The sequence below is a fragment of the Salmo salar genome, chromosome ssa08 (genome assembly GCF_905237065.1).
Source record: "Salmo salar chromosome ssa08, Ssal_v3.1, whole genome shotgun sequence".
Classification (NCBI taxonomy): Eukaryota; Metazoa; Chordata; class Actinopteri; order Salmoniformes; family Salmonidae; genus Salmo; species Salmo salar.
The window spans coordinates 19,340,474-19,352,634 of NC_059449.1; the positions used below are offsets into that span (position 1 = coordinate 19,340,474).

The 12,161-nt window shown below is 42.7% G+C and overlaps 2 protein-coding genes across 6 annotated transcripts in view; one reads left to right on the forward strand and one right to left on the reverse strand.

Annotated features, from left to right (window-relative positions):
- mtus1b (microtubule associated tumor suppressor 1b) overlaps window positions 1-985 on the forward strand; it is a 95,966-nt gene extending 94,981 nt beyond the window's left edge. For all 5 annotated transcript variants that reach the window (XM_045722932.1, XM_045722933.1, XM_045722934.1 and 2 more), the window contains one exon: window positions 279-985. In XM_045722932.1, the coding sequence (XP_045578888.1) occupies window positions 279-495 (217 nt within the window). In that variant the 3' untranslated portion in view covers window positions 496-985. The remainder of the gene's footprint in view (window positions 1-278) is intronic.
- A 3,080-nt stretch (window positions 986-4,065) lies between these two features.
- Window positions 4,066-11,375, reverse strand: LOC106610397 (fibrinogen-like protein 1). Its single transcript, XM_014209757.2, has 6 exons — window positions 11,228-11,375; window positions 10,810-10,969; window positions 9,930-10,024; window positions 9,320-9,408; window positions 5,278-5,474; window positions 4,066-4,476 (listed from the first exon to the last, which is right to left on the reverse strand). Exons 1-6 carry the CDS (start codon window positions 11,373-11,375, stop codon window positions 4,254-4,256), a joined length of 912 nt encoding a protein of 303 aa, XP_014065232.1. The 3' UTR covers window positions 4,066-4,253.
- Window positions 11,376-12,161: the final 786 nt, after the last annotated feature.

The following is a 12,161-nucleotide window of genomic DNA, read 5'->3' on the forward strand; positions in this document are numbered from 1 at the left end:
GACCTCTCTCTCCTCTCTGTGTATCTTCCCTCTCTGACCTCTCTCTCCTCTCTGTGTGTCTTCCCTCTCTGACCTCTCTCTCCTCTCTGTGTGTCTTCCCCTCTCTGACCTCTCTCTCCTCTCTGTGTATCTTCCCTCTCTGACCTCTCTCTCCTCTCTGTGTGTCTTCCCTCTCTGACCTCTCTCTCCACTTTGTGTGTGTGTACCCCTCTCTGACCTCTCTCTCCTCTCTGTGTGTGTCTTCCCTCTCTGACCTCTCTCCTCTGTGTCTCCTGCAGGCAGTTGTCCAGTGAGCAGGCCATGCTGCAGCAGACCCTGCAGAAGGAGTCCAAGGTCAACAAGCGTCTCTCCATGGAGAACGAGGAGCTGCTGTGGAAGCTGCACAACGGAGACCTGGCCAGCCCCCGCCGCCTCTCGCCCTCCTCGCCCTTCCACTCGCCCGGCAACTCGGCTTCCTTCCCCACCGCCGCAGCCCCACTCTCGCCCACCAGATAACCCAAACTGGACACCAAGGGGAGAGAGAGAAAGAAAGTGTGTGTGTGTGTGTGGGGAGAGTGTGTGTGTTTGTGTGGATACCCCCTCCAACACACCCTAAAGACAACCCCCCTCTACAGTCCCTTACCTCCTACCCCCCAGATCACCAACCCCAGCCTCTCAAGGAGACAAAGCTATTCCAAATACGGATGGACTACTTCATATGATGACGCTGCAGTTTTGGCTTCTGCCCACAAAGACTTGTACAGATGTTTTCTTTGCTTCCAGAAAGAGAAGACAATGTTGCACAGATGCACTTACTTAAAGCGTGGGACAATTCTGCCTTTGTTCTTTTCTGCCTGATTTCTCTCACTTTTTTCCCTTCAGCAGAGAGAAAGAACAGGCAACTTAAACCTCAGGGTTTGTACATAGCTTCTCAGCTTGATTTGATTCTCCTTCTTTTATTTGTGCATCGTGTTCCCCGCTCCCCTAATAAAGTTTGTGCGAAAAACCTTGGATGTAGTTTTGAAAATGTTAAAATGGTTTAGGCCAGAGACGGAAGTGGAAGTGAGACGTCGCATTCCCTTTTTTCTGGTTCATATACAGTCAATGAAAAAAAGAATAATATGGTAAACAGCCTGAGTGGGGCATCTTCATTTATCCGCCATCTTTGGTATAGAGCGTTTTTGAGGGTGACTTATTGAAGGGCAGAGCTTTATCCAACGAGCACTTGCTTTTGACCCCTTGTATAAACAAACAGTCCATATCTGGGCGCGGCTATTCAGAGTTAAAGTGAACTTTAATCCCAAACCTTCATCATCTCTACCTTAATAAAACTGTGGAATGTATTTACTCATCTGTGCTTTATCGCTCAGAATGTTCCCAATCCAAAACTCCAGAACTTTGTGTTGAGCCAATGTTATCTCAAACCTCTCCACTTCTCCAAGAATGCCTCAAACTGACCATCATTTTGTTTAATTTTAAAAGGTAAATAAACAAACGATAAAAAAAAAAATCAAGGTCAATTATCTTTATTATCCCTCTATAAATACATCATTAAATAGTGGATATGATTAGGGACATATAGGTATGATGTGATACATTGGAAGAGATTGGTTATACACACACAAGTCTTTTACCTGTCGAAATGATTGACCGCTATGTCGAAGCAGTGTGGGTAAGATCGATCGAGCGCGCGTTGTTGTGCAGTAGTAGCCAGAGAAGGGAATCCACCCTGGAGGGCATAGATCACCCTTTTAACACCTACCTCAGTGGCCTCAAATCTCCTCTACGACCACTCTACTTTGCTTTAACATGGAAATAATACACTCTCAAGGATCTGGTGAGGTTTTGTTGCTCTGTCTGTCTCTCTGTAATGTAATCCTGGTTTGTTTGCAGCCACTATTCAGTCATTTCTAGTGTCTTATCTCTGGCTGCACTATTAACAGGTAGAAACTAGTGAATGTTTTAAGAGTTGGCTTAAAACACGAAGAAAGTGGGCGTGTTCCAGGTTGTCTTTAGTGCAGTCGATCTGTGTAGTAGATTAGATCTCACAATGTCTGGAGAACTGTTTGTCTGAGGAAGCCCATTTTATATGATAGAGCAGTCTCTTTTGAGATTGGAATGTGCCCAGCGAGAGGGGGGGGCAATATTTATGAATATAGGCAATATTTATGTTAAAGTAAGAGTTGATCATAGATAACGTTTAATTAATTTAGTCACAATCGGAAATTATTTGAGTGGAAAGTACATAATTGTACACACATTGTACCATTATTTCTAAAAGAAAAACATGTAAAAATCGCTCAACAGTCACATTCACGCTCCGGTACATTGGAAAGTATATTTTAAACCTCCTGCTTTGGGCTGGATGTGTCGATGTGTAGTTCATATGCATATGGGCTAGCAGCAGGTGGCCTAGCAAGTTAAAATGTTGGACTAATAACCAGAAGGTTGCCAGTTGGAATCCCTGAGCCAACAAGATAAAACATCTGTTGTTCTGCCCAGTGGCGGAAATCTCGGGGGGGACACGACCCCCCCCATCCTGGGAAAAATATGATTTGTCCCCCCCAATATATCACTGAAACATAACTATGTAATTTAAATAATATTAATAATACGCAATGAAAGCAATTGTGCTGATTATAGACACTTAATAGCGCGTTCTTAAGTTTCAAAAGATTGCGACCCCCCCCCCCCACCCTTTGCCTCACAATGGTTTGATCCACTGCCAGTTCCTTAGTTTGCAAGGTAACAGAGGGGTCGTATCCACTGTCTGAAAGGCACTCAATGCACGTAACTGATGTGAGGTTAATCCAGTCAATCGCGCACACACACTAGCTGAATATGCAGAGCTAGCGCGCAAATATTAACTATTAAGCTAGCTAGTACCTATTCCATTTATGTGGCCTCATCAAAGATGGAATCTTTGCTATCGTCAATTTATTCCAAGATCAGCATGCAGATGATGTAAGTTAGTGCTTCAAAGTCCCTGTAATAAGGTTAGCGATAAACTGAAGTCCAAACTGAACAGAACTACACTCTCTTCTACCATTGTCTTAAATATATTTAATGGTCTCGTTGCAAAAGCTAAATTGTCGCAAGTGAACTTTTATTTATTTATTTTATTTCACCTTTATTTAACCCGGGTAGCAAAGATTATAGCAAACACCACTGAAACGGAATTGGTGCTTGCTAGCTTTGCAAATTCAGCTATTGTTGGAAGCCAGCCAATATGAAACAAACTAATAAAATTACAAAAGGTTGCAGCATATGTTGTGTAAATGGTGAACTCATACAGCTGTCAACTCTTGTCATTTTAATCCGTTTCACATTTGCTAGCTACCTTTTAGATCGAAGCCCAAATAGAATGATAAAAGATAAGATGATAGAAGCCCATCTCCTACTGTAAATAACCTACACACTGTGTGTGTGTGTAGCCAGCCAGCCAGCCAGCCAGGTAGAAAAATAAAAGACGGACATCAGAGTATTTTTCAGTACACCAAAACGCAAAGTAAGAACCCTAGTAGCCTAATATCTCAAAGACTAGTTGATAAAATGTTCATAAGAAAGAAATGAAATTCTAATGGAAATGTTTCACAATGATGTCATTAGGCAGAGCAGGCAACAGATGGCACACAGACAGCAGAGTTGGGGACAGATATGCAGGGACAGACTGGCAGAGACAGGGAGTCTCAGGTAAGTTTGTTGAGTCTTTGTTTGGCAACATTATGAAAGGTTCTCAATTTTTTTTAACTTGTAAAATAGGAACATAATTGGAAAATGCCATGGATACCACCCACTCTCAACTTAAACTGGTGACTGAACTAAGATTTGTTAAAGGCAATGGTATTGCTGTTGTGATTAGTTGTGTAGTTTTGGGTACCGGTAGTTAGGAGTACGGCAAACACCTTATTTCTTTGGTTCCTCAATATACATTTACCATATTACAATGTAGGCTATGTGTTACAGCACTACTTTTGGTGTCCCCCTCAGGAATTGCTCTTGAGAATTTCATATAATTGTCCCCTCCAAAGTTGATATCAGATTTTCGCCCCTGGTTCTGCCCTTGAGCAAGGCAGTGGACCCCCGCAACAACAGCCCCCCACACCTCTCTGATTCAAAGGGGTTTAAAAGCTGAAATACATTTTTGGTAAGCAATTGATGATGAAAATAAATGTAATCCTTTAATAATCTATGAGCATAATTACTGTTTTACCTCAATTAGCATCAATATTGTTATGATTGGATGTTCTCTATGATGTAACACCACCTTTAGCCTATCCTAATTGAGGCAAAACTCTAACAGGATCGATGTCGTCTGGCGATCTGGACAGTTGGACATGAGATCCAGCCGGATGGACGTCGGAGGCCCGGATCATCATGACTACGGATTTGATTGAATACCACCAGCCGTGCCAGGTGTACCAGACCACCCCGTCATCCATCACCGCTTGGTACGGCCCGTTGTAGTAGTGACCGTTCAAGTTGCCAGACGCACACCTGGTGGAGAGACACAGAATGACACCAACATCTGAGATTCATAGTGATAGGTCGCGTTCCATTGCTTGGACGTTGCCAGATCTTACAACTCCTGGATAAGTATTTTACCAGCTAACCATATCATACGTTATAGCAATCTATCAGTCAATAACACAGTTGATGGCACGCAACCATTGGTTGATTTGCTTTGGTTGTGTTTCAGATTATGTTGTGCCCAATAGAAAAGAAGGGCAAATAATGTATTGTGTCATATTGGAGTCACTTTTAGTGTAAATAAGAATATAATATTTCTCAACAATTCTACATTAACGTGGATGCTACCATGATTACGGATAATCGTGAATGAATCGTGAATAATGATTAGTGAGAAAGTTAGAGGCATAAAATCATACCCCTGAAAAAATGCTAACGTCCCCTGTTATTGGTAATGGTGAGAGGCTAGCATATTTTGGGGACATGATCTTTGTGCATCTGTAACTTTCTCACTTGTCATTATTCATGACTCATTCATGATTATCTGCGAAAAACAACCAAAACAAACTGCAAATGTATAGTCACAAGCTTGATGTAGTCATTACGGGATAGGAATATGGGACCAAATACTGAACTTGACTAAATTGTATACACTATAAGTGAATTTGTCCAAGTACTTATGACACCTTCAAATGGGGGTGCATTCATTTCTAAATGGTAAAACAGGTGTAACTTTATACTGTATCATACAAAACATTTTCTCTCAAAATGCTGGAGTATAGAGACAAATTAAAAGTTTTAGCTTCTCTGTAATGCAGAAGGTCATACTTGCTGAACCACCAGCCTGACGTGTCATGGAGGATACACTTCTCATCGTCCTTGTTGGGATGGTCGTAGGTACTAAACTTGACTCCCAGTTGACCGGCCCCTAGACTGTTCCACTGCCCACTGGGAGGGGGGTGGGCTTCGGGGAGGGCGTCCCCCGCATTGCCAGTGTAGTCACCCAGATGAAGCTTATACTGGTTCTGGAGGGGGAAGAGGAGTATTTTAGGGAGTCATTTTTTAAGTATTTTATGGAGAAATAATTCAGTGATTTTGAATATTTAACTATCACTGAACTATCCCATTTAACCTAACACCTGATCTCAAATAATCAACTAATTGTGGTCTTCAATTTAGACCTCAAACAAATGCCTACATTGGTGTGCACACTGCAGAAGTCCTGGGCCAGAATTCCCCACGCCTAGTGTAAAAGGTACCACAACTTTAGGTAATAGGCTGAAGACCAGGAGTGATAGACCAAGGTATGTAACATGCTTGTACTGTAACACAGTCAATGTTCTCCTAAACAGAGCCCTGCTGAGATGTATCTTTTTGAATACTGCTGTCTACAAATATTGATCTTGTTCCACGATGGGCTAATATGAGTAGGTGAATGAAGATTATTGCTGGTTTTCCCCAGGACCTTCCCTCAAGGACTTTCAAATCACATGTTATTTGTTCCATGCTTCGTAAACAACAGGTGTAGACTAACAGTGAAATGCTTACTCACGGGCTCTCACCCAACAATACAGAGAGGAAGAAAATAATAAAAAAGTAATAACACGTAATAATAAATACACAATGAGTAGCGATACCTTGGTACTGGTACGCCGTGTATATAGCCGAGTCGATGTGCAGGTGTTCGAGGTAGATATATACATATAGGTAGGGGTAAAGTGACTAGGTAACAGGATAGATAATAGACAGTAACAGCAGTATACTGTAGGTAGGGGTAAAGTGACTAGGTAACAGGATAGATAATAGACAGTAGCAGCAGTATACTGTAGGTAGGGGTAAAGTGACTAGGTAACAGGATAGATAATAGACAGTAGCAGCAGTATACTGTAGGTAGGGGTAAAGTGACTAGGTAACAGGATAGATAATAGACAGTAGCAGCAGTATACTGTAGGTAGGGGTAAAGTGACTAGGTAACAGGATAGATAATAGACAGTAACAGCAGTATACTGTAGGTAGGGGTAAAGTGACTAGGTAACAGGATAGATAATAGACAGTAGCAGCAGTATACTGTAGGTAAGGGTAAAGTGACTAGGTAACAGGATAGATAATAGACAGTAACAGCAGTATACTGTAGGTAGGGGTAAAGTGACTAGGTAACAGGATAGATAATAGACAGTAGCAGCAGTATACTGTAGGTAGGGGTAAAGTGACTAGGTAACAGGATAGATAATAGACAGTAACAGCAGTATACTGTAGGTAGGGGTAAAGTGACTAGGTAACAGGATAGATAATAGACAGTAACAGCAGTATACTGTAGGTAGGGGTAAAGTGACTAGGTAACAGGATAGATAATAGACAGTAGCAGCAGTATACTGTAGGTAGGGGTAAAGTGACTAGGTAACAGGATAGATAATAGACAGTAACAGCAGTATACTGTAGGTAGGGGTAAAGTGACTAGGTAACAGGATAGATAATAGACAGTAGCAGCAGTATACTGTAGGTAGGGGTAAAGTGACTAGGTAACAGGATAGATAATAAACAGTAGCAGCAGTATACTGTAGGTAGGGGTAAAGTGACTAGGTAACAGGATAGATAATAAACAGTAGCAGCAGTATACTGTAGGTAGGGGTAAAGTGACTAGGTAACAGGATAGATAATAGACAGTAGCAGCAGTATACTGTAGGTAGGGGTAAAGTGACTAGGTAACAGGATAGATAATAGACAGTAGCAGCAGTATACTGTAGGTAGGGGTAAAGTGACTAGGTAACAGGATAGATAATAGACAGTAGCAGCAGTATACTGTAGGTAGGGGTAAAGTGACTAGGTAACAGGATAGATAATAAACAGTAGCAGCAGTATACTGTAGGTAGGGGTAAAGTGACTAGGTAACAGGATAGATAATAAACAGTAGCAGCAGTATACTGTAGGTAGGAGTAAAGTGACTAGGTAACAGGATAGATAATAGACAGTAGCAGCAGTATACTGTAGGTAGGGGTAAAGTGACTAGGTAACAGGATAGATAATAAACAGTAGCAGCAGTATACTGTAGGTAGGGGTAAAGTGACTAGGTAACAGGATAGATAATAGACAGTAGCAGCAGTATACTGTAGGTAGGGGTAAAGTGACTAGGCAACAGGATAGATAATAAACAGTAGCAGCAGCGTACGTGGAGTCAAAAGAGTTAGTGCAAATGGGGGTCAATGCAGATGGTATCGGTAGCTATTTGGTTAACTATTTATCAGTCTTATGGCTTGGGGGTAGAAGCTGGTCAGGGTCCTGTTGGTTCCAGACTTGCTGCATCGGTATGGCTTGCGGTGTGGTAGCAGAGAGAACAGTCCATGACTTAGTTGGCTGAAGTGTTTTATCATTTTTAGGGCCTTCCTCTGACACCGCCTGGTATAGAGGTCCTGGACGGCCATATGCACTACCCTCTGTAGCACCTTGTGGTCGAATGCAAAGCAGTTCCCATACCAAGCAGTGATGCAGCCAGTTAAGATGCTCTCAATGGTGCAGCTGTAGAACTTCTTGAGGATCTGAGGGCCCATGACAAATCTTTTCAGCCTCCTGAGGTGGAAGAGGCATTGTCGTGCCTTCTTCAGGACTGTGTTGGTGTGCTTGGACCATGTTAATTCCTTAGTGATGTGGACACCAAGGAACTTGAAGCTCTCGACCCGCTCCACTACAGCCCCGTCAATGTGAATGGGGGCATGCATGGCCAACCGTTTCCTGGAGTCCACGATCAGCTCCTGGCTCCACACTGCCATGTCACTGACCTCCCTATAGGCCAGAGCTCACAAACCTTGTCCCTGGAGAGCTACCATCCTGTAGGTTTTCACTCCAACCATAATCTAGCACACCTGATTCTAATAATCAGCTGGTTGATTAACTGAATCAGGTGAGTTACAACTGGGGTTGGAATGAAAACCTACAGGAAGGTAGCTCTCCAGGAACCGGGTTGGAGAGCCCTGCTATAGGCTGTATCATCATCGTTGGTGATCGGGCCTACCACCGTCATGCCGTCAGCAAACTTAATGACGGTATTGGAGTTGTGCGCGGCCACGCACCCTGAGGGGCTCCCGTGTTGAGGATCAGTGTGGTGGATGTAATGTTGACAACCCTCACAACCTGAGGGCGGCCCGTCAGGAAGTCCAGGATCCAGTTGAAGAGGGAGGTGTTTAGTCCCAGGATCCTTACCTTAGTGATGAGCTTTGAGGGCACTATGATGTTGAATGCTGAGCTGTAGTCAATGAACAACATTCTCACATAGGAGTTCCTCTTATCCAAGTGGGAGAGGGCAGCGTGGAATGCAATAGAGATTATGTGGATCTGTTGGGGCGGTATGCGAATTGGAGTGGGTCCAAGGTTTCTCGGATGATGGTGTTGATGTGAGCTATGGCCAGCCTTTCAAAGCATTTCATTGGTACAGTTGTGAGTGCTACAGGGCGGTAGACATTTAGACAGGTTACCTTGGCATCCTTGGGCACAGGAACTATGGTAGTCAACTTTACAGACATGGTCAGGGAGAGGTGGAAAATGTCAGTGAAAACACTTGTCAGCTGATCAGCGCATGCTCTGTATACTCGTCCTGGTAATCTCCAGTTTATTCAGTATGAACGGTAGATTGGTTCGTTTTTTTGCGAAAAAGGACTTAAGTCAACAAAGAAAGGGAAGGGGGGGTGTTGGGTTAAAAAAGACAAAGGAAGGATACTACAAATGTCCTTGTTCTTTACGTTCTATCAATATCTCAACTGCCTTTTGTACAGTTTGAACAAGAGTAGACAAAATAGTGACGGCCAATGTTATGGGAAAACCGTGTCTGTTCCATGTGAGGACTGTCTGCAGTAAAGACCGCGGTGTTGTTCACGTGTACCTTTTCATCATCCACTTTCATGTTTTTGTACTCGGCGAAGCGCTGGTTTCCGTCAAAGTCCTCCATGTTGATCTTTAGGTTGTAGTCGCCTAGAAAACAGAGTCAAATACAGGTAATAAAGAGCCGAAATGGCCACCAATTGTCTCCCAGGTGGGTGAGTTGAGTTGCTGTGGCCTCATACAATGTAAAGCACTCAGCCATGATCAGACTTGAGATAAGTAAACTTAACATGGACTTAAGCCAATAAAAGATGGACTTATGTCAACATTTTTGGACTTGAGTCCATTTTAAGTCAACGTATCTCAAGTTGGAAATAGGGCTCTTTGAGCTCTACTATAGTTAAAAGCTCTATGTAACGTAAAAGCTATTTATTGTCATTATTAGGTACATTCCATGTGAATTTGGCCACATGCCTTCAGATGTTTTTTCTAGCCAAGTGTTGTTACCTGACTAAGAAAACTCTGGATCCTAGTTATAACCTGATTTAGGCCAGGAAGAACTCTGGGTCATATTATTATTACAGCCTGTTCCAAGGGGCCAGGAGTTTTTCCTGGTCAGATCAAGTGGTGGGAAAAAACTCTTGGCCCTAGATGTAGGTTTTCCTCTTCACCTTGAGAGGTGAGGTAGTGTAGGGGGTCGTTCCCTAGCCAGAACTCTCCGTCTGACTCGCTGTCTCCAAAACCATGCTTATACTCCACCCACGCTCTGTACAGGGAGAGAGAAACACCCACATGCAAGTGTCGCTAAACCTGAAACCAACGACGGAGCAATTCCACGCCAGCGGGAGCGGAAAATATTTTAGTATCTCAGATTGTTTTGGCAATTCTCACAAAAATGTAATTGGGAGGAAGGATGTTTGAGTTATATCATTAAAAGTACCAGAATGCCCACTCTGGAATGATGTACTTGTAGAGTATATTGTTCCAAAAATCAAAAAAGGTCGTTTTGAGATATTCAAATTCATAGTGTTGAATAAATGAATGTGAATGTCAGAGTTTGTACATATTCCATCAGTTAGATCACACTATAAAGAGTATGACGACACCATGATGTCTGTATCTGGTACAGGTCATAAGGTCTGACAGGAGACGTGTAGGTCTTACATGAAGCCACTTTAGGCCCTTTTATCACGATTTTCCAAAAAATGTAAAAAGCATGTTAAACATCATTCCTCCCAATGAAGTTTCTATGCGAGAACAATCTGAGATACCAGAAATATTTTTTTTGCTCCCAATACATGATCTGTGCTGGAGCTCAGAAAGCATACCATGACAATTTGTTGCAAACCAAAAGGTGTTAGTTAGGATATCTAATGTAAAATACATCAAACATTCATATAGTATTTGTTTATTCCTACAATTGCCCTTACAAAAATGAACAGTACTTATATTGCAGTATAACTGCAGTGCAGTGTAACTAAAATTAACTTTTTCAAATGAATTAATTTGATCAATCAACCTGTCAGTAGATGGTGTTTTCTTTCCACCTACCTGTCGAAGGACTCCGTTCCGTCCTTTCTCCTCTGGAAGACAGTCCAGCCTCCTCCATCACTCATGTCACAGAACACCATGAAGGAGGAGGGAGCCCGGTCCGGTCTGATCATATACAGGCCACTAACTGAGTTCCCATCCTTAAAGATCTCAGCGCAGTCTAAACACACAGAGGACATGGTTACAGTGCATGCACACCAAATGGCACCCGATCCATTCCTTATACAGCGCATTATCTTTGACTATTTATGTCTGTTTTAAAAACGAAATTGAATAGCTAATCAAACATGAATCACGCAAAAAAACTAAATTCAGTTCAGAAAAAATACATTCCATTGGTTCTATCCATTCTATGTTCTACCCATAGAATTCCACATCAACAACAACAGGACCTATGTGGTTCAACCCCCTGTCTGACCTTTGTACTGGCCCCCAGTCTGGAGGTGTGTTTGGGGGATCTGAGGCAGCTTCTGGGCCTGGCTGAGGTGAAGCCCCTGGATGTAGCGGTGCTGGTCGTTGATCACCCTCACCAGGTCCTCCATCTCAGCCTGCAGACGCCCCACCATCTCCCCACACTGCACTGGGGCCTAGTGGACAGGGGGACCCTGTTCACTCTCTCAGGCTATACAACTCATTTAACAAAACAGTTTTTTTAAGTCATCAGAATGGTCCGTTCTATCACAGTTTTCAAGATAAAATAAAGGAACAAGTTTGTTCATTTTATGTGTTAGCCTACAAATGCTAATCTCAGTACATTAAACAATAACATAAATAAAGAAACCTGTTATGATATAATCTGATATGAACTATATTTGGATGCAGAGACAGACACAAAACACACACAAACATACATGCAGGCAGGTGCATGCAGAATACACCAACATGGCACATAAGATGTCATCATCACAACGTATGTGGGTGTTAAGGAAGTAGAATTATGCACAATATGAACCAAAGCCAATCAAAATCTAAATAAATCTTACCGAGTGGCATTCCGTGAGGAACAAAAGCCCCAAAACTGCTATGGTGGACGTTCCTGCCATGGCGTGAGCTATGTTCAACCACCAGTGTTACTGACGCTCTGTTCACCCTACCCTCTGACAACCCACCATGGAAGACACTGGCTACATCCCAAATGGCACCTGGTCAGCAGTAGTACACTATATAGGGAATAGGGTTCCATTTGGGATGCAGCACACTAGTTTCTAAACATCGGAGTCAGCACGAGTGTTCTGCTGTACTTTGAAAAATGGCTAGTGACTTCCCACCATAGTCTGGCCATTGACCTTCTTATTAAACCTCGTTGTGTCTAGTGGTCTATTGCGTAGGAAGAGGGTTGCCTTTTGTAGTGT

Excerpts from the sequence above, each read along its gene's own strand:
- LOC106610397 (XM_014209757.2), bottom strand. The coding sequence starts at position 11,375 with ATGGTGGGGCGTCTGCAGGCTGAGATGGAGGACCTGGTGAGGGTGATC. Across the intron at positions 5,475-9,319 it reads TGAAAGTGGATGATGAAAAG|AACCAGTATAAGCTTCATCT; the intron begins GTACACGTGAAC and ends TTCCCCCTCCAG. Across the intron at positions 4,477-5,277 it reads TCAGGCTGGTGGTTCAGCAA|GTGTGCGTCTGGCAACTTGA; the intron begins GTATGACCTTCT and ends TCTCTCCACCAG.